This window comes from Maniola jurtina, chromosome 6 (genome assembly GCF_905333055.1).
Source record: "Maniola jurtina chromosome 6, ilManJurt1.1, whole genome shotgun sequence".
Taxonomy (NCBI): domain Eukaryota; kingdom Metazoa; phylum Arthropoda; class Insecta; order Lepidoptera; family Nymphalidae; genus Maniola; species Maniola jurtina.
In genome coordinates, this window is record NC_060034.1 from 15,310,477 (window position 1) to 15,333,607 (window position 23,131).

The 23,131-nt window shown below is 36.2% G+C and overlaps 1 protein-coding gene across 2 annotated transcripts in view; it reads left to right on the forward strand.

Moving 5' to 3' along the window:
• LOC123866478 (neprilysin-4-like) overlaps positions 1 to 23,131 on the forward strand; it is a 73,182-nt gene that overhangs the window by 41,865 nt on the left and 8,186 nt on the right. Inside the window, exons 3-5 of one of the 2 annotated variants that reach the window (XM_045908071.1) lie at positions 13,959 to 14,101; positions 21,060 to 21,305; positions 22,120 to 22,322. In XM_045908071.1, the coding sequence (XP_045764027.1) occupies positions 13,959 to 14,101; positions 21,060 to 21,305; positions 22,120 to 22,322 (592 nt within the window). Of the gene's footprint in view, positions 1 to 13,958; positions 14,102 to 14,791; positions 14,950 to 21,059; positions 21,306 to 22,119; positions 22,323 to 23,131 lie in introns of those variants that run through there. The other variant, XM_045908072.1, reaches the window with a different exon arrangement.

Below are 23,131 nucleotides of genomic sequence, written 5' to 3' on the forward strand. Positions count from 1 at the left end.
CGCTGTTTTTTTTTGTACCGCGAAAACTAACACCTTGCGGGTACCAGAAGACTAACTACGCAAAGATTTATTAACTAGGGACTCTTAATAGTACGCAATAAAGTGAAGTCAGCTCGCACAGCACTGCGGCTCAAAATTTAACAAACGCCTCTCTTTTTATCGCGTAAAGTCTTACATCTTATCTCTCTCTCTTTAAGGATCACGTGACCAAGTGAACCGTAGCCCGGTCTAATAAATAAATAGAAATATTTTTTATTCAATTAAACTTTTACAGTAGGTACTTTTGAATCATCAAATGCGTCAAATGCATCAGATACCACAGGTTCGGAACGCCTTTGGTAGTAAATACATATTAAATAAATTATAGTTGTAGTGTTTATGCTAACAATTAAAATCCTGTATTAAAATACGAAGCAAGTTGTAAACAATGAAATAATTTACTACGAACGTCTACAAGTGTAAAGATGAGCATTAGATAATGCCTACTTTAAGCTGAGATCACACTATGCAAAATATTGAGAAATCTTTAGTAAGAAATAATATTGACAGTTTCCTAGCCGTCGTAGTGTAGTGGTTAAAACGTTGGATTCCTAATCAGGGGATCCGGGGTTCAATCCCGGGCATGCACTTTTAAATTTTTTGAGCTATGTGCATTTTCTCACGATGTTTTCCTTCACCATTTTGTTGTTTAAAACGCACAAACTCAGAAAAATTAGAGGTGCGTGCCGTGTCCGAACTTTCGACCTCCCGAACAGTAGGCCGACATTTTAACCACCACGCCATAAGCACCGCTATTTCCCCGTCCCAGAAATTTGTACAATGTACATATTTGATATCGGCGTCGGTATAGCCTAAGCTTTCCTCATGAATAATTCTGCAGTATGCGAGGCGCGTGCGCGGTGCGCGACTTGAATACATACTCATAAGTAGTGACTACGCCTCTACCACTCCAAAAGCACACTCACCGTTAGCTTGAATCGATAACATCTGTGGAAATTACACTCCACACAGTACACATGCCACACATGAAAAATCCCTGACCTTAAACCTGTAAACTCGGAGATTTATCGATCTTAGTACAAGCTCATGCTCGTAACTTTATCCCCTTGGTGTTTTGATTAAAAAAAAGTGGGAACTCTGACTTTCTACTAAAAACTATAAAAAAGTACTTACATGTTAATTTCCAGGTGTTTAACTTTATCGATGAAAAACTTAAAATTTAAAAACCCCCGACACAAAAACCTCTATAAGAAAACTGATAACTTTCAAATGGCTGAACGGATTTTCTTCTATTAGGTATACTTAGAACACTCTCGATCAAGTCACCTTTCAAACAAAAAAAAACTAAATTAAAATCGGTCCATTCGTTTAGGAGCTATGATGCCACAGACACATACACAGATACACACGTCAAACTTATAACACCCCTCTTTTTGGGTCGTGGGTTAAAAATCACGTCACGTTGCTTTGTTGCGTTTATGACTATGTATATGTATACCTACCTAAGTATGACTGTAATGTGTAAGGTATTTTGAGCATATTCAATGTACATTTAAACTATTTAGTGTAGTTTACATTGCTTATGTAAAATATTTGCACGCCATTACATGGCAAGTGTAGTGACACTAAAATAAATTGTAAAATCTATGCTAACCTACATTTGAGCAAATAAATGATGATTTGATTTTTGATTTTGATTTTCGGCGTGATTGTAGGGCAAACTAACAAATAGAAAAACTTTCGCATTTGATTACTTAATAGGATTTCGTGGAAAGTAGTGTGCAACCGCGGCTGTGTATGTTCCGCCGCGCATTGGATTATCAGTCAACCTATCTAAGGCGCAACCGCGGGTGTATATTATGTCCCGCCACGCCTTGGTTTATCAGTCAACTTTTTGCCTTGCCTTAGCTTTACTTAGTACTGTAGAGTGCTGTGGACTTTCGTAGTAGTAGACCAACCACTGCACTGTCGTCCAGAGGTTTTAGCGAAGCTTTCGGCCAAATGAAAACAGACGTGTCCCAATTTGACACAACTAGGAATCAAACCCCAGACTTTCTGAGAAATAGTGTTGATTTTTTATGAAAACCAAAAACAATTTTAGGTATCTTGTACGTTAAATCACTTTACTTAGATTTCATACTCGGTCAAAAAACAGCATTCGTAAGCTCGTAGTAAATATGGCTTGTTTATCGTGAACATGTAAACGCAATAAAATGTTCTGAGAACAAAGCGTTTACACAGGAAAACCGCGATGACATATGAACTGCTAGATAATCATCAGGTTATAAAATCTTTTCAAATTATTTTTCTTTAATCATCACTATATAGAGAGAGCCAGCGCGTAAGACCTTCGTTATTTTATAAAACCTGAGAGTTTTTCTGCTATCGTCCCCTACTACTGGCTCTTGGTCCACTATCATTTTAGGTCCTTGTCATTTTAAAACTATCAAAATATATATTTTACTACAGGAACTAGCCACTACATTACGTTCCCGAAGGAATTTTTTATCATCCCCTATTTCACTCTCATGGGATCGGATTACCTTTGGCAGCGAAATTCTATAAAATGACGGCTGTGGCACCATTTTAAAATGTGGAAGTTCGTGTTTTTTAATTTTTCAATTATGTTTCTAATTAGGTGAAGTCCTTTGAGTCTAAATGACTACATAATAAAAGTAGATACAATGTAAGGGAAAGCAGAACCAGACTTTGATTATTACATAATAGGCATAAATACAGGCAAATATAATAAATGATTTTATCTCTTCTAGTTTCGCGTCATGCGTGCAGGCTGGAGGGTTTTGAGATCAATAGAAAGTGCAACTAGGCAGTAAAGATAAGCGCACACCGTCGAGTTACAGTTGTTATGATTTCCGTAAAATGTATAACGCTCATCAGACATTATTTCAACATATTGTACCTAGCATTTATTGAATAAATAAATCATTCATTCCGATTTGATCAGTGCCAGGATGTTGAAACATATAATTTTACGGTGTTACTTCCATGGGCACGCTTTCTAAAGCCCCATAGCAAGAATAAATGAAATGAATTTATAGAACATCATGTGCCCCTTGTGTTATGTCGACATTTTCTACCACTAGTTTGGGAAGCAGATTCTACTAAAAATACCTAAGTATATTACGTTTACCTAAATTTTATCTACCTTCCTACCCTTAAACTCGACTATATAGCGAACAGTTGTCACTAGCAATTAAACTGGGTGTAGTTAGTTTTGTAGCAAGTCACTTGCTCTGTTAATTTCTACAAGTTAAGTATACTAGGACTTGCAGAAATTGACTTGCCAGGACTGATTTCCACTATTTTTATTGTTTATTGACTTTTAACTATATAAAATAATTAGTTAATATTACCTGAAAGAAAAGTGAACAAGCTTCGTCGTAGGCAAAATACCCAAATCGTTAAGGGTTTTTGACTTATTTTCGATCGATAGAGATCGTTTTGTTTAGGTGATTTTCGCTAAATCTGACGGACGGACGTATAATATAATATGCAAGCTGGTTTTTGAAAACCCTAATACTCGTATTTTCATTGAGTCATAAGTGTGCGACCGTTTTTATAGCGTGTATAAAACAATAAATTGTAGTAACGCGCAGTTCCGTCGCTTTGCGGAAGCGCACTAAACCGCATAACTACCCACAGGTAATACAGACCTCAGAAAAATAAGAAACAACATTTTTACTAACCCCCGACCCAAAAAGATGGGTGTTATAAGTTTGAAGTGTGTATCTGTGTATCTGTCTGTGGCATCGTAGCTCCTACACTAATGAATCGATTTTAATTCATTTTTTTTGTTTGAAAGGTGGCTTAATCGAGAGTGTACTTAGCTATAATTCAAGAAAATTGGTTCAGCTGTTTGAAAGTTATCAGTTCTTTTCTAGTTATTGTAACCTTCACTTGTCGGGGGTGTTAAAAATTTTATTTCACTCTTGTTAAATAAAGGAGATCGAAATGCGCACTCCCTGGCATAGTGGCAGTGGTGAGCGCTGTGGGAGAGATCCTGGGTTTGATTCCCGGTACGGACAATTTGGAAATTCACAATTTTTAAATGGTTACCATCCTTTAGGCAAATCCATGCCACCAAGCGATTTAGCGTTCCGGTACAATGCCGTATAGAAACTGATAAGGGGTAGGTATGGGTTTAACAAAACTTCTATGCCCCTTCCAATTTAGCCCACTTCCATTTTAGATTGCATAATCACTTACCACCAGGTGAGATCGTAGTCAAGAGCTAACTCGTAATAAAACAAATTCGCTTCTCTATTAAGGTTCATGAGATACAGCCCACTGACAGACAGGTAAGGGTGATAAAACAACGAACTAAAAGGCCGTAGACCGCAGCTTTCGTAGTTTCCTAGGAACAAGAGAGAAAACGAACAAGTTCTTACTACCTGATTACTCGAATGTTTATCTGCTTATTATATCATTTACGTAAAAGCAAGTTATAACCATATTTTATTATTATGTATATTTAGTACTACGACTTCTATACACTAGTAAAGGGCCACTCTATTTTGATGCATGTTTGGTAGGTGTCGTTATCATTCAAAGGGGCGTAAACGCTACGCGCATTGCGTAAACAAGCGTGTGAAATTAACTTCACTTTTACACGATTTCCCCAAAAAAGAATGTAATGTTTACAGGGTTCATGCATTTATGTGAGTTTATTTATACCACCATAACTTCTAAATGTCTGAACAGATTTGAATGTATAGGTTATCGTTAGAATCCTTTTGTCATCCCAAGTGACATTGGGCTATAATTTTGTTGAACAAGTGTAAATTAAAAATTTATAACACCCCCGACAAGTGAAGGTTACAGTAACTAGATAAAAATTAAATTAAAAATTTAAAAAACCCCCGACACATAAACCTCTAAAAAGTAAAAAAATAATAGGTAAGTATGTATGGGCCCTTTAAGAATAGTATAAATAGTAAAGTTTTTATCCAAGCGCTCGTTGCGCCAGGGGACCGCTACCTATCGTAAACTATGAAAGTCATCTGTTGTAGGAAGAATAGTTTTTGTTAACTTTAGCGGTCCCCCGACGCAACGAGCACTTGGATAAAAACTTTACTATTTATACTATTCTTAAAGGGCCCATACATACTTACCTATTATTTTTTTACTTTTTAGAGGTTTATGTGTCGGGGGTTTTTTAAATTTTTAATTTAATTTTTATTTCACGCTTTTTAAACTTTTATTCATAAATTACCGTTTATTTGTGCCATTCTAAAACCCAATTTCTATAATAATATAAATCCATCGATGTATAAATCGAATAAGGCAGCTAATATCTCTTCAAAAGTAACATCAATGTTATGTTAATTATACGTTCCATGAAATATTTTTGACCGAACATCACTAAATCAAGAATTATCTGAATGACTCACATAGTTTAACACGACCAAAACGAAATATCTGTTTCTAACATGTCGTTGCTTTAAAAATGTACCCATTTTATGTAGTCGTATAATAGTTCGCTTTTCAAGATATACCTACGATTAAATTGAAATCGACTTTCACCCGATGAAATAAAGAATAAATTGGCTTGTATTTCATTTTGTTTATTATTGCATGTAAAATTTTTATTTGACATAACTTTCAAAAACCGGTCAAGTGCGAGTCTGCCTCACACATGAAGAGTTCCGTACAAGTTTTTTTTTATGTAATGACAATTCAGTTGTCGGATTTTTCTGTTTACTTGGGCCACAGGAGTAGATTACTTGGGCTATAAGATATTGCTACCTGCCTTTCATGATTCTACGTAAACGGGAAGTACCCAATTTATAAGTTTTGATTCTCTTGAAAGATGACACACAGACAGACAACGAAGTGGTGAAGGAAAACACCGTCAGGAAACCTGCATGCTTAAGAATTGGCCATAATGCTCCCTCAAAGGTGCATGAGGTGTGCCAATACGTGCTTGGCCAGTGTGGTAGCTTCTAATTCTGAGAGGAGACTTGTGCTCAGTAGTGAGCCGGCGATGGGTTGATCCTGATAATGATGAATTTTAAACGTATTTTGTCAAAGTAAATAAGCTGAGTTCAAGCAGATAAAATATAAAGAAGGTGCGCCTAATGCATCATCCAAACCTGCGCGACAAAGCGACTACGATGCGGGAACCTCAGCCGCGCGGAGGGTCATCGCCTCCCACGATATTTAATGATGCCATGCACACCTACGCGACTACAACTGTCGAGGCTACAACATATTTTTTTTCTCTACAGATACCTACTGAACCCTAAAAATAGTTTGACTATGGTTTGGGTTTGGGTTGATTGTTCGTGGCCTTTGGTTGACTGTTGGATATTATAATTGAATTGATGTTTTCTCGTTTAACTGTGATTATAATATTTTATAAATTAGAAACTCCGCGCCTACGATCCAAAGTATCCAAAACATCATTTTCAAATAAATAATTATGTATCTAAGCAACGTCCATCTTGACAGCTTGACATTTGCCAATTGACATAATATTATGAACCTCTGTTACAATAGTGAAAGATCCCAGGGCCACCAGCCGTCACGTATTTTCTGACGAACGAAATGTGGACGATTGAGTAGTGTTAGTATGTACTAAGAACGCATGCCTACAGACCTGCTAGCTTGCTTAGACGGCCAATTTTCAGGTATCAGGTAATCAAGGTACATAAATACATTACTTACCTCACGTAAATTCTCCAATTTTTTTTAATTTTTAGCTGTTTTTTTTAAATATTAATAATTAATTGACATAAGTAAACTATAAGAGAGTGAGAGAGAAGTCAATATATCCTAATACATGTCTTACCCAGTCTCTTGCGCGTAGATAATGATGCCCTCACGCTCAAACCCACAGAGGCATTAAAATTGAATTTAGGGGATGATTGGCCCTCTGGATCGGTCTGTCTTCTCGTAAAAGGTTTTAAAATAGTTGTCTGGTGGACATATATAAAAATGGAGCATCAGAATTTACGTGCAGTTAAGTAATTACTTATTTTGGGAGCTTTAAAGCGTCTGCAAAGCAATACGGCCGACGCGGGAAGTGTCTGGGAGTATTGGCGACATATTTTTAAGGAAAATATACGTAAAAATCAGTTTGGAGAATTTACGTGAGGTATAATAATAATCCATGAAGACACAGTCCAAAGTTATTACAATAAAATAGAAAACTACATTAAAAATGGCATAAAATTCTCGAATAACGAAGTAAGAAGTATAGGTAGAAATATTATATCGGTAGAGACAAAAAATCTTATAAACAAGCGCCTAGAGCTTCAGAATACGTACCCAAAGACTCCTAAGATAAAAAAAGAACTGACAAAAATTTATAAAATTGTAAATAATAAAATTAAAGAAGATTATAAAAATTATAGATTTTCGGTAATAGAAAAATCCCTTCGAGAGAAACGTGGTATGAAGCGAGCCAATAGGGAACTTGCAATTTACAAAACATGGATACCTAGCTTGCAAGAGAAACAAAAAATCTCTACCAACCGAAAAGCTATTCTAGAGACAGCATCTAAATTCTATAAAAAGCTCTATGACACAAGCATGAATTCGAAAACGCACTTCATACACAACATAGAGAATGAAGGGAATACAATAAGAGAGGAGTGGAACGAACTTGACATACTCAATGCAATTAAACGCCTGAAAACCGAAAAAAGCACAGGTCCGGACAACATACCAAATGAGGCCATCAAATACGCTGCGGACATCTTGATAACCCCTATATATAAACTATTTAAATTAATAATAATTCAAGAGTCAGTCCCTCATCAATGGGTAGAATCACACATTACTCTACTATACAAAAAAGGAGATCCTAAAGATGTACAAAATTACCGCCCAATAAGCTTGATGTGCTGTCTTTATAAGCTTTTTTCTTCTTGTCTGCTCAGTAAAATAAGCGAACAGATTGATTTAAACCAACCTAAGGAACAAGCTGGCTTCCGCAAGGGTTTTTCCACAATGGACCACATCCATACGGTAGAGCAAATACTAGAAAAATACAAAGAAAAAAGAGCATCTCTATATGTAGCATTTATTGACTATAAAAAAGCGTTCGATACAATTTTCCATACATGCATATGGGATGCCCTCAAAGACTGCAAAATAAATAGTAATTATATGAATATAATAAAGGATATTTATAAAAGGAGTAAAAGTAGAGTAAAGTTGGAAACAATTGGACCGCCATTTGAAATAAATAGAGGCGTCAAACAAGGAGATCCTCTTTCTCCAAAAATATTTATAGCAGTATTAGAATCAATTTTCAAAACTCTACATTGGGAAAATTTGGGCATAAAAATCAAAGGTTCCTCTCTAACACACTTAAGATTTGCAGATGATCTAGTGATTTTCGCCGAAAATAGTAGAGACATGCAATACATGGTAAAGACTCTACATGAAGCCAGCCTAAGATTCGGCTTGGAAATGAACGAAGGGAAAACAAAAGTTATGACAAACGCAAACCAATTTCCCATTTATGTGGGCGAAAACATCCTAGAGTATGTGGAAAAATACATCTACCTAGGAAAGCAAATATCTTTTAAGCCACATTGTAATGCCGAAGAGGTGGAAAGAAGAATAACAATGGCCTGGAATAAGTACTGGTCGATGAAAGAAATTTTTAAAAATCGATTGCCAGTAACTCTCAAAAAAATTGCCATGGACTCTTGCGTGCTTCCGTGCCTTACCTACGGCGCTCAAACCTGGGTTTTTACCAAAAATATAAGAAACAAAATAAGAGTATGTCAACGAGCTATGGAGCGCAGTCTCTTAAATATTAAAAAAATTCAAAAATTTAAGGCATCAGATATAAGAGAAGAAACAAATATGATAGATTTCCTAAAACATGCTCTCTCATTAAAGTGGAAATGGGCCGGCCATATTGCGAGACTGCAGGACGAGAGATGGACTCAAAAAGTCACTACGTGGATCGGACCTCAAGGCAAAAGAAGACGTGGAAGACCTAACTCTAGATGGGAAGATGATATCATATCCGTTGCGGGCAGAGACTGGAAGGAGTTGGCAAAAAATAGGAAAAACTGGTCAGTTTTGGAGGAGGCCTACACCCAAGAGGGTTTCTCATCTTCACACTAACAGATATATATGTATATTAATAAACATGTTAACATAATTAAAAAAAAAAAGAAAAAAAAAATCAAGTAGAAAGAGATAGAATAATAGAGCGATAAATTACAGAATAAGAATAATAGTAAAATAAATTAAATTGAAAATCATTTGAAATAAATTCAATAATAAATAATAATTATACTCTCTATTGTACTACTCTATTGTATGTTTAATGTAATTTGACATAGATGAATTGAATTGTTGTAATGTAATTTGACATAACTAGATAAATTGAATTGTTGTAATGTAATTTGACATAGATAAATTGAATTGTTGTTATGTAATTTGACATAGATAAATTTTTGTTTATAAAAAGAATGTAAATTATTGTAAGATTAGTAATCAATTTTAATGTACATATTATAAATAGTAATTACTGAATAGGAATACTTAATAAGACTTAGTAAAATAAATTGAATTATAATAACATCTATAATAACTTTAGGTATACTACTTTATACTATTTTAAAAATGTAATTTAGTTTTTGTAATTTTTTGTTTATCTAAAAATATTAATGAACTGTAAGATTAGTTATAATTGTTTAATATGATGTTGTTCATAACGACTAGTATAAATTATATTGTAAAATAATCAAATGTGAAATGAAGAGAGAAAAATAAAAGGCTTACGTGAGGTAAGTAATGGTTTTATGTACCTTGATTATCAGATACCTGAAAATTGGCCGTCTAAGCAAGCTAGCACGTAGGCTAGACATGCTTTCTTAGTACTTACTAACACTACTCAATCGTACATATTTCCTGTGTCAGAAAATACGTAACCTCTGGGGGTCCTGGGATAAAAGTAATAAGAAAACCAGAAAAGAGCTGATAACTTCCAAACGGCTGAACCGATTTTCTTGGATTATAGCTAAGAACACTCTCGATCAAGCCACCTTTCAAACAAAAGAAACTAAATTAAAATCGGTTCATTCGTTTAGGCGCTACGAGGCCACAGACAGATACACAGATACACAGATACACACGTCAAACTTATAACACCCCTCTTTTTGGGTCGGGGGTTAAAAAGAGCTGATAACTTTCAAACGGCTGAACGATTTTCTTGGATTATAGCTAAGAACACTCTCGATCAAGCCACCTTTCAAACAAAAAAACTAAATTAAAATCGGTTCATTAATTTAGGTGCTACGATGCCACAGACAGACAGATACACACGTCAAACTTATAACACCCCTCTTTTTGGGTCGGGGGTTAAAAAATAAGAAATATGGCATTAGAGCGTTTTTTTTCAAATGTGATTCGTTATTTACAGGGCAGTCGTTTTTTTTACGACTTGTTATGAAAATACGAATGTGTGAGCTTTGTTAACTGGAATTTTTAACCGACTTTTAAAAAGGAGGAGGTTCTCAATTAGTCGAAATGTTTTATTCTTATTATAATAGGTATCTTGTATTTACAGTACCTATTCAACGGTCTAGGATTTGGTCATTCGTTCCACATAATTACATCGCGAATAAAAAACCTGGTCGTACCCAAATAGGTACGTAAACAAAGTCAAGATCTGCTAATACCATGAATACCACTATGGTATGGCCCCACTATCGGGATTCGGCAAATAATTCGAGTTCGGTCAAATTTTACGACAGTTGGGCTTCAGCTAATCAACTGACCACACTATTCGGGATACGGCAAATGTTATGTTTGGTGAATTTTTAAGTAAGTTTGACTAATCAGTCGGCCGGTAGTTACGATATTCTGTGACAACGAATAATCCTCCCTATGATACTATGTCCCGGAAATTCAAATTCAAATGTTTTTTTTCAATTCAAATGTTTTATTCAAAGTAGGTATAAATGTACACTTTTTGAAAAACAAAGAATTCCTGCGAGATTTTGAAAATTCTATACGGGTGTAACGCTACGCTACCAAAACGTTACTTACAACGTTAGCCAATACGAAGACAGATGATAGTACTGATGATTACTGAACTACCACAAAAAAAAAAACGCAAAAAAATCCTGTATTTTCTTAAATTTCACAATAAAATATTGCAAATAAAACATCTGACTGACGACATAGACCAACAAACATTGCGTAAGTGTCTACTTACGCAATGTTCGTTGACCTCTGTCGTCACACAGTCACACGGAGTCAGTGCCGCGTCGTATGTGGGGCACTAACTCGAATTTTGCACGCTATACATTGCGGGTTTGAAAAAATACTAAATCAGTATAACTATAAAATAAGGCAATTTATTTTTTTAGGTTATTGGCATTGGATTGTGTTTAGGTAGTATAATAATAACGCTAAGTTTTTGCTAGCGTTCTGGTTACCCTGTGTTTGCGCCAACCATTCGGGTTAGCATGAATGTGCGCAACAATTGTTACGGCCACACAATTCGCGGTAACATGAATGATTCGTCGAATCTCGATAGTGGAGCAGATCCATTATTTCAAAACAAATAGATACGTTAGAGTTAGACGAAGCAAAGAAAAACTATGCTGTTAACCGCAATAACGGACGTTTTCTTAATTAATCTAATTTCCACATAGAAATAAAAACCAACCTTCAATGAAACTCAAATCTGCAATGATCTCGTTGTAAACGTAAACTTAATTTCGTTAGCTAAGAGTATTTTTTAAGGTTCTGTACCTCAAAAGGAAAAAGGAATCTTTATAGGATCACTTTGTTGTCTGTCTGTGTGTCTGTCAAGACAAGGGGAATCAAAACCTATAAGTAGGGTAAGTACTAAGTAGGGTCGGACTTCCCGTTCGTTGCCTTAGAATTATAAAAAGCAGGTAGCAATGTCTTATAGCACAAGTAAAGGAAACAATCCGAAAACCGTTTTATGGTTATCATAAATAAAATAAATGTCACCATTTTGTGACCCACGGTCCCTGGGGTCATGAGTGAACGGTGGGGTTAGGTGTGATAACAAAAAGTGTTAGTTCTTGTACGATGATGCGGAACCCTTCGTATGGGAGGCCAATTCGCACTTGACTGGTTTTAGGGCTCAAAAGGGAAAAGGATTATAGGCCAAGAAAGTGATCCTGTACGGGATAGGATCACTTTCTTGGCCGTCTGTCTGTCAAGAAACCTATAGATACTTCCCTATGACCTAGAATCATCAAAATTGGCAGGTAGATAAGTCTTATATAGCACACGTAAAGGAAATAATCCGAACACCGTGAATTTGTGCTTAATTCACAAAAAAAAAACTATATTCATTAACAAATAAATAAATTAGTACATATTATTTTCAACTTGTCAAGTAAGATTACTACCTATAATCATTTGAAAAGGCTTCACCTGTACATTCTTAAAAAGATTTTTATTTATTTGTATGCTTAATGGTTTTTGATTTATCGTGCAAAATGTCCGACTCTCGTTCCATCTAAAGATGGTAAAAAGTGTGACCTATCAAAAGCCCGCATTTACTAGGCACGATTTATGAAGACATTCACCTCATTGTTGTACCTATCAGTGAGGACATTGTTCTACATTGATAACATGCGAAGACCTTGGTGCTAGAAATAGATCATTAGTTATGTCATACCGACTGATATGAACGTCGATATAATAATATTTTAAACGATTTCCCATACTTATAAAGATTTTGTTATTAATAATTACGCAATTTTAACTAAGTGGGGTACTACAGGAATACATTTTTCTGACTTCTGCTGGAAAATTGAAAATCTGCATAATCAGCTAATCACCTTCACTAAACTGAAAATATGAATTTCATAAATTACTAACAACTAGTCAGGATCATTTTGTATAGCTTTCATTTGTGTACAAAACTATAAAACACTATAAAAAATTATACAAGTGTAAATTAAAAATTTATATCACCCCCGACAAGTGAAGTAACCTTCACTTGTCGGGGGCTCACCACTGCCACTATGCCAGGGAGTGCGCATTTAGATCTCCTTTATTAACAAAAGTAAATTAAAAATTTATAACACCCCCGACAAGTGCAGGTTACAGTGACTAAAAAATAGCTGATAACTTTCAAACGGCTGAACCGATTTTCTTGGATTATAGCTAAGAACACTCGATCAAAGCCACCTTTCAAACAAAAAGAAACTAAATTATTGTCGGTTCATTAATTTAGGAGCTACGATGCCACAGACCGATACACAGATACACACGTCAAACTTATAACACCCCTCTTTTTGGATTGGGGGTTAAAAAGAAGGAAGGAAGGAAAATCTACGCTAAGTACCTGGCAGGTAGATAACTACCTATATTATCGTTTGACGCTATTACGTGATTTTCATATAAAACATGGAAAAATGCGTGGGGAAAATTTACTTTACAATCTTTTTCTTCCACCAGGAATAATATGTTCATAGAATATGTAAGTAGTTACGGGTTTATTTTATTTGTGACGTATTTTTGCCTTCTAAGTATGTAGAGCCTACGTCAATTAACGGAAATAATGAATTTAATTGTTTGATATTATAATTATTACTTACTGTACCTACTTATTGTAGAGATTAATAGTTATACACTCATACATCTGCTTTCAGTAATTATAGAAACTACTACTCTTCTCTTCTCAGACTTGGGCACGTTTGACACCCCTTTATCTTACAAATCCGACAAATCGACAATCAAAAAGTGTACCTACAATGATGATCTATTTATATAATAAATCTTTGTAATAATTTGATTTTGACTTTGCGATAATAGTTAAAAGTAATAAAGACGTACCTACCTAACAAGCTAGATTTTAGAGTTATGGATTACTTACGGAATATTCCTTTAGTCAACAATTTGCGCGCTTTTTATATCAAAGCGTCGGCCTTCGGGTTTACTCTATTTTTCCTAAATGCGTATGTATTTTTTTTCAGAGAGCGCACCGTCCGCTGTTCATCTGTGCTGATCGCGGCGCTAGGGCTGTCCCTCGTCGCGCTCGGCGTGTACACCACGGTGCTGGTGCTCACCGAGTACCGCAGCCCGCGACCCTGCCTCAGCGAGGTCTGCGTTGGCACCGGTAAGAAATACTTATTCTATTATTTATTTATTCAATGACCAGTTGGCGTGGTGAAAATGTAGTCTTGAATTCTGGTTAATCTAAAAGTGGTATAATGATATTATTAAATTAAACCCGTACCCCTAATTTACTCTGTGTAATATTGTGCCTATACCTGAACTCTAAAGCGATTAACATCCGCCTTTACAGGTAGGATAGACGAACCTAATCACACCAGACCAGACCAATGCGAATATAAAAGGTACAAATTCCTAAATTTTCCCGGTCCAGATTGGAACCCGTGAACTTACAAGACCACAGCGTTCACCATTGCGCCTATGGTGATCACTCGCCTTGTACCCGTGCACCATTACCCATATTATATTTATGTGCGAAAATGTGTTTGTTTGTAAGTTTGTCCTTCAATCACGTCGCATCGGGGAAGTGCATTGACGTGTTTTTGTATGGTTATAGTTAAAGCCTAAAGAGTGACATAGGTTACGTTTTATCTCATAAAATCAAAGAGTTCCCACTATTCCCACGGTGCCGGTGTGTTTGAAAAAGTAAAACCACGCGAACAAAGTCGTGGGCATCAGCTAGTTTTAATATTCGTCCTGACGACTTACTCTGCGGGTTAGTCATACAAAATGACAGAGTAGGTAACTCCAAATGCAGCAGTTTTTTATACTAAAAAACTAACACTCGCTGCTCAGTTAGAATCCAATCTTCGATAAGATCACTTGTCCTTCAAAATATGGAGCCAGCCTTCAAATTAGTGGCTGTTGGCCTTTTAGCTGTTAGTGTGTTGTCCTCCCCCTTGCCAGAAGGGGGGAAGGTGCCGTGCGGCAGCGAACTGTGTGCTGAAACCGGTAAGTCAGCGAGCAGTTTTACTACTACGAGATTTGGCTATTACGATTATTCAAGGATTTTTATTTATTTCTGAATTCTATTTGTTGCACTTTTGTTTTTTTTTGTTTTGTTACACTTTTCTTTGTTTTGGTGTAACAAAAAATAATATTTTACTTTGACTTTACTGTACTATTTTGACTTATTGATTTTCGAAGGGACATAATTATTGGTATTTATATTGATTCATCATCATCATTATCAACTGCTAGACGTCCACAGCTGGACATAGGTGTCTTGTAGCGACCTCCACGTGCCACGGTCTTGCACCACCTGAACCCAAAGGTTCATATGATGACGTCTATCCAATTAATGGGAGATCTTCAACGCTGCGCTTTACGGTACAAGGTGGCCATTCTAACACTCTGGGACCCCAACGTCTATCGGTTTTTAGAACTATGTGCCCTATCCATTGCCACTTCAGCTTCGCAGCCCATTGAGCTATGTTACTCTGGTTCTGGGAATTTTGTGAGTGAGGGAGTTCAAATTTTTAAATTTTGTTTACCTTATGCAAGTGAAAAAAAAAATATGTACTTAACTAGGTAAATAATCTTTTTAGAGGTCAAACAATTAAAATAAATAAATAAAAGTTTATTCAGCTCACACACAAAAAAAAAGTACAATAAAAAAATACAATTCATACACATCTACAAATACAATCTAGAATCAGTAGGTACTGTTTATACTCGTAATATTACATACAGTAAAACAGATTAGATTTTACTATGTAGGTACTTAGAATGCATATTTTTCTGCATCACGACTCTAAAAAAGATATCTTTAAATTGCAAAGCTGTTATTACAGTAAATCTCGTAATTTTAACGTAGAGTCTAATTTACGAGCAATAGTATCTCCACACGCTCCGCACGATGTTACGGACCTTCAAACCGAGATTACTGTGATAAGCATAATTTTATAAACACTAGCTTCACAGTTCATACCTTGTAACACCTTGTAAGCTCTTCAATCAAGTTCCCGATAGTTTTTGCATATATTGTGATTAGGATGTCAAAATACGTTATTAAACCCGATTCATCCAAATCGATAATAAAATTGTAATGTGTACATATCATGGAGGCTAGATGGTACATATTGTAATATTGTAGGTAGTGAATGCAGCTTCGCGCGCGTTGATTTCTAATACTTAGACGAAAATATTTACGAGCTGTGATTCAAAACGTAACGGTAGGTTTTTTATTGGCATTAGTTAGGTAGATACCGTTTTGTTTGACCGAGTAACCGATAAAAAAATGTTATTGATGTAAGCATTCAAATCCGTATTAATTTTTAATAAGACCCCAAGAAGGTAATAAGAATACCAATTAGAGTATCGTATTTAATTATATACTAGGTACTATGTTACCATTAATTAAAAAAATGTAGCAGGTAGGTACTAACTACGCTATGTTAGCATGTATTGTATAGTAGGTACATATAGATATTCATGGGGTGGCGCTCCAAAATTGATGATATAGTATATAGTAACTATGCCATATTATACGTACCTACCATTCATCGGATTACAATAAAACTTCGAAGAGTTGTTGTTGGGACTTATGAAAAGTTAACTGACATAGTACGCCAGTTAAGGAAGCGGCAGCCAATAGGATTTTAGAAGGAAACGAAGATAGAATTACACTAAAATTATAAAGTTCTTACATTTTAACATAACTGCACCAATGTAAGATGAAGAATTTTTACATTACGAACCTAAAGCCAACATTTTCCAGAAATATCTCCATAGACTATATAATTTAATTTAAGTTGTTCAACCCAGACAAAGACAGGGCGGGCCGCTAGTGTATTATGTGGTAGGTACCACATAGATATGCCATAGGAATGTATGTAAATGCTGAGAATTCCTTCGTATCTTCATAAATTCAAAAATTTTAATAACTGTTTTTTTTATATGTTTTACTGGCGCATGTTCGTACTTACATACAAATGTTAATATTTAACCGGTAGGTATTGTTTTTCGTATTATTCTTATTAAAATTCCACGTGCTGTTTCGAGTGTCAACAGTACTGCGCCATTTCTAACTTACGTTTTCATACATTATGTATGACTAAGTGCGTACTACTACAAAACTATTAACTTTAATTTATGTAATGTATAGCAACTAATTAGTAAGCATGGATAATAATCTTTTCTATAATATAAAAATGAATCGCAAAATGTGTTGGTAAGCGCATAACTCAACAACGCCTGGACCAATTTGGCCAAATCTTTTTTTAAAATGTTCGTTGAAGTTCAAGGATGGTTTTTACGGCGAGAAAAATTAGAATTATTGCTGGAAAAACCCTAAAAATAGCCCTTTTCTTTTTCCCATACAAATGATTTCTAACTAAAACGTAGTCAATTTGAGCTTTATTGCTATGGTATAAAGTTCATATTAAATTACAAGCACTCACTGTTGTCTAAGCAATGTAGGTGTGTTCCTAACGTCAAAGATCATATCTATCAAAACAATATGCGTGTGTGCGTTGGAGCACAGAATACATAGTTGGAGGAGTTTAATGTCGCGTTCCGAAACTCGCGTTTCTTTTGTATTAGTTTCGGCACGCGAGATAAAATGCATCAGTTTCCACGTCATTACATCAGTCAAACAAAAATCGCGTTACCAACAGTGTTTTATTATTTTTTTAATATACAAATTTTAAATAAATAAAACAATTCGTACGGCTTAAAAGGATTTGACTTCAAGTCATATCAAATTTAAAAAAAAAAAAAGTTGTCTGTTACCTAACCTGGTGGTACAGGAAAAACTTTTTTGATTTCATTAATATTAGCAACAATTCGCACTCGCTTCGTCGGGAATCGCAGCAACTTTGCTTGAAGGTGGTCGAACAGCCCATTCAGCACTAAAATTGCCATTAAATATGCAAAGCAATGAAACTCCAACCTGCAACGTCTCGAAGAACTATGCAATGGCAAAGGTTTTGCAGCAATGTAAATTGATTGTTTGGGATGAATGCACGATGGCACATAAAAAATCTTTGGAGGCTTTAGACAGAACCTTAAAAGATCTACGGAGCAATAATAACCGATTTGGTGGTGCAATGATTTTATTAGCAGGAGATTTTCGTCAAACATTGCCAGTGATTCCACGATCAACGCCAGCTGATGAACTCAATGCATGTCTAAAGTCCTCCAATTTGTGAAAAACATGTCAAAGTACTTCATTTAAGCAAGAATATGCGTGTCGAGTTGCAAAATGACCAATCTGGAAACATATTCTCTAAACAACTCATTGACATTGGTAATGACAAATTTCCTATAGACATGTTGACTGGCTGCATTAACTTTCCTCAAAGTTTTTGTCAGTTAACTCGATCAAAAGATGAACTTATTCAGAAGGTGTTTCCAGATGTTTCTCAAAATTACAGAAACCATGATTGGTTGAGCGAACGAGCTATACTGGCTGCAAAGAACATAGATGTAAATGAATTAAATTTCAAAATTCAAGAACAAATTACAGGCGAATTGAGGATATATAAATCAGTTGATTCGGCTACTAATCAAGATGATGTAGTCAACTATCCACCGGAATTTTTAAACTCGCTGGATTTGCCAGGATTGCCACCTCACAATCTTCAATTAAAGGTTGGATCGGTGGTTATAATGTTGCGAAATATCAACGAACCGCGTCTTTGCAAAGGTACACGGTTAGCGATAAAAAAATTACTAAACAATGTGATAGAAGCAACTATACTCAAAGGAAAGTATAAAGGAGAAGATGTTCTCATACCGCGCATCCCAATGATTCCGACTGATGTGCCATTTGAGTTTAAACGACTACAGTTTCCAGTGCGGCTTGCTTTTGCTATGACTATAAACAAGTCCCAGGGGCAATCATTAAGTGTTTGTGGTATTAATCTAGAAAACCCATGTTTCTCACATGGTCAATTGTATGTTGCCTGTTCCCGTGTTGGAAAACCATCAGATTTCTTTATCTATGCGCCAGGTAATCAAACAAAAAACATCGTATACCACAAAGCACTACAATGATAATAATAATAATTATGATTCACATGATTAACAATAAAGCGATTACTTACTTTTAAATCCTTATATATGTTTTATTTAATTATTTTTTATTCACAACGCCCTATCACCAGGGTGACGGTTCTGTTCAGGAGAATTTTTTAAAATACGTAGGCACAAAAACTGCCACATTACAAATCTTTTTGACAGGACGAAGTCTGTCGGGTCAGCTAGTATATATCTAAAATACATATGAAAGGAAAACCTGACTGCTGACTGACAGCTCAAGCATTTGGATGGAGGCATGCTTTTGACGTAGACTCTGCTAAGAAAGGATTTTAGAAAAGTCAAGCCCTAAGGGGGTAAAATAGGCGCTTGTAATTTATGTAATCCACGCAGATAAAGTCGTGGGCATAAGCTAGTTTTCTTATAATACATCTCCATAAAAAAAGTAGTTAATGCCCACGACTTGGTTTGTGTAAGTTTCGGTTTAAAGAAATCCCTTGGGAACTCTTTGACGACCCGGGGAAAAAGTAGAAATTCATTCATCTCTGGGATGCAAAACGCAAGCTTCACCAAAAAAAAAATGACATATCCGCAACTACTTCGGTGTGGATTCTTCGGAGGTCTTCGGCTATGAACATTTTCCATACTAAGTTAAAGCTACGCACGGTTACGAATGGCTACGGACTACGGAGTAGGTCAGAATCTTTAAGGTCCAAACACGAGTATTTAAGTGTCTCTTAAAGCAAAATAGGTATAAGTAGTAGGTAATATTCTAAAATCTAGACCTGTTTTAGTCCCAAAAAAGAGGTATTTTTGATATTTTTTTTCAAACTGCAACTTTTACGTAATAGTTTTTAGTAGTGCCTACAAATGTATGCAAAATTTGACTTTTACGTTGATAAATGTAATAATTTTATGTTTTAAGCGTATTAGGTAAAAAATGTAGGAAATTTACGTTTTTGTTTGTAACACACACCATCTACTTATGTATCTTAGAGTTTTTCGTTATCATTTCCAACAATGTTTCTCATTTAAAAAGGGCCATAGATATACTTACATAGGAAATGAGTAGGTACCTACTACCAACATAGATGCGCGTAACTTGAATGTATTTTGTTGACGAATACCTGTCCTATACCTAATACGTAGTAGGCACGACGTTGGTACATGGCTGGTACGCCATCGCCTCGTGGACTGATGCAACTGACGAATTAACTTCGTGATCTTTGACGCCGCAGCAGTCCTGTGCTCTAATTATAATTAATGAATCATAAATATTTTCAAACAACGTCGCTTAAACCAATTATAATTCAAAATAATTCAATTATGTTCAATTTATTATATTACAAATATTATTATGCGTGATTCATATCTTTTTACATAATATGTAATATTATATTTAATTTATAGACACGTGTAGTGCGTGTTACACATACCTAAGTATTCACACCCATGTGTAATTTATTTAAGGTTAATTAAATTTTACTTTATAATCAAAACATTTGCGCAACATAAATCTAACCAGTACAATTATACAATGATGATCTGATAGTTACTTTGTTTTTAGGAAGAAATGCATACTTATAGAAACTATCGTACACTGTATCACTTACTGGCAATCAATGCTCCACCAATTTCGATGAAGAATTATATCGTAGTCTCTACCTTACTCTCTCATAGTCAGGATGGGACAGCAATCCGACACAACCGTAGAGATCAGACGCGGACCGACGGCTTTGTGTGCTTTGCGACTTGCGAGGCGCAGGGTTGTAACACCACCAACTTTTAAACTCTGACCAGCTATTGAAAATTTTTCGAAAAAGTTCCCTAAAATTTTGTGGCCTCAATTGGGACTCGAACTTGAGAACTATAATCCGCAGCCGAATAAGCTAGACTAGAGTCTAATCTAGTGATTAACGAAGCAGTTTTGAGTTGAGGAGGCCGTTGCAGTGGCAATTACGATATATGTGAAAACTTACCAGTTTGTACGTCAAATGTTTCAATGCAATTTCGCTATCATTTCAGTTAACAATGACACTGAATTATTAGTTTTCTTAGTTATTATCTCATTTTATCGCCAGCCTCGCGAGTTCTCGCCGCATTGAACAAGAGCGTCGAGCCCTGCGATGACTTCTACGAGTTCGCCTGCGGTGGCTGGATCGAGAAGAACCCGGTGCCCGAGTGGGCGACGTCGTGGGACCAGCTGGCGATACTGCGCGAGCGGCTGGTGTTCGACTTGAGGGAGCTGCTCGAAGACAAGAGCGACGCTGGCCTGCCAAAGAGTGTGCTGAAAGCTAAGGCGTTGTATCGCACTTGCATCGACGTGGGTAAGACTTTGTTTTTTTTTTATTTATTTATTTATTTATTTATTTTGACCACTTAAAACTATCATTACAGGCTAACCTAATGCGATAGCTAAGTTAACTTAAATTATTTATATCTACTTATTTGTACATACTTTTATTATGTACAACTAACTGACTTAAACTTAAATAACCTACTTTATTTAAAACTTAACAAAAACGTTGTGGCCCTTATGAACTCGCTCAGTGAGCAGCTGAACAGGTCTATTTTAGTTTCATGTTAGCTTACATCCAGGATTTGGCGATGGAGCAGGAAGATTGTCACAAGAACTCAACCTTATTAAAAGTCTAGGTGGACCTAGACTTTTATTAAGAAGATGAATAAGAAAGAAGAAGAGTAGATGGATCCAGTTTGTACTTGTTTAAGTTATCCCTACGAGGTGTTGTGGACACATAGTGACCAAAGTCTGATGATGGAGCAGGAACGCCTTGGGTATTAGGATGTCAGATCAGGGGGCCTATCATTTGCGTGATCAGCACACGAAAATCACACTAATATTATAAAGGAGAAAGTTTGTATGTGTGTGTGTGTGTGTGTGTGTGTGTGTATGTTTGTTACTCCTTCACGTAAAAACTACTGGACGGATTGGGCTGAAATTTAGAATGGCAATAGATTATACCCCGGATTAGCACATAGGCTACTTTTTATCCCAGAAAATCAAAGAGTTCCCACGGGAATTTTAAAAAACCTACATCCAGGCGAACGAAGTCGCGGGTATCAGCTAGTATCTCATAAAATGAAGATAGGTACTCAAAGCAGTCCTTTATTGTTCCACAGATAAGCTAGAAAAAGATGGCATCAAACCCATCGAGGAGGTCCTCGTGTCGCTCGGGCTGCCGGCGCGCCCGCCCTCCGCGCCCAGCGCCAACTTCAGCTGGGAGGACGTCGCGGGCAGGAGCCGCCGCCTGCTGGGCCTCAACGTGCTTATCAGCGTGCAGGTCGCCGAGGACGTGCGGAACACCAGCAGGAACCGCGTTGTGGTAACACTTTTTATTCTGGATCTTATCACCATTCAAGGAGCGGACCAGCAAATTCCTGAAAGGCCGGCAACGCATCGGCGGTTCCTCTGGTGCTTGCAAATGTAATGGGCGGCGGTAATCACTTACCATCAGGTGACCCGTTTGCTCGATTTTCGATCAGGCAGTCTCATTTTTTTTTTCGAGTAAGTAGGCAGAAGTTTATCAGTATTTTGGAATTTACCTAACTTCGAAACTGACAAACTACTAACTAAACTTACCTTGGCAAGATTATTTTTGGCAAATTAAATTCTTAAAATAAACGCGAATGCATATAATTAATATTAAAAAAATTAACTAGGTGACCTGTGTCTATTTATGGCTTGCTCGATCAAACCACTTTCACGATGTCAGCAATAAGTAAGATTTACCTAAAAAATATGGAAATTCGACCTTTATTCTCAAAGTCAATGTCTCCAATGTTAACTTCTATTCTTTAACGACACCTTTCATCGAATTAGCATACAATTATGGAGGAGTGATATGCGAAAAATAACGAATGCATACTTTCAAAGAGATTAATATTAACAGTGTCAACTGTCAACCGAGATGAAGACGGTTCCTGATGTCGTTAACCTTATTGACCTTAATCGTATAAGGTCAAATTGACAACTCTTTCCAAACTTCTTGTATTGTCGCCTCATTGGACACTTTGCTTGCGGCAATCCAGATTTGTCGTGACGATATGACAAATGCAAATGGCATGTTTTCCCTAGCCGTGCCGTGATAGCTTAGTGCTTAAAACGTCCACCTCGTAATCGGAGGTCGGGGGT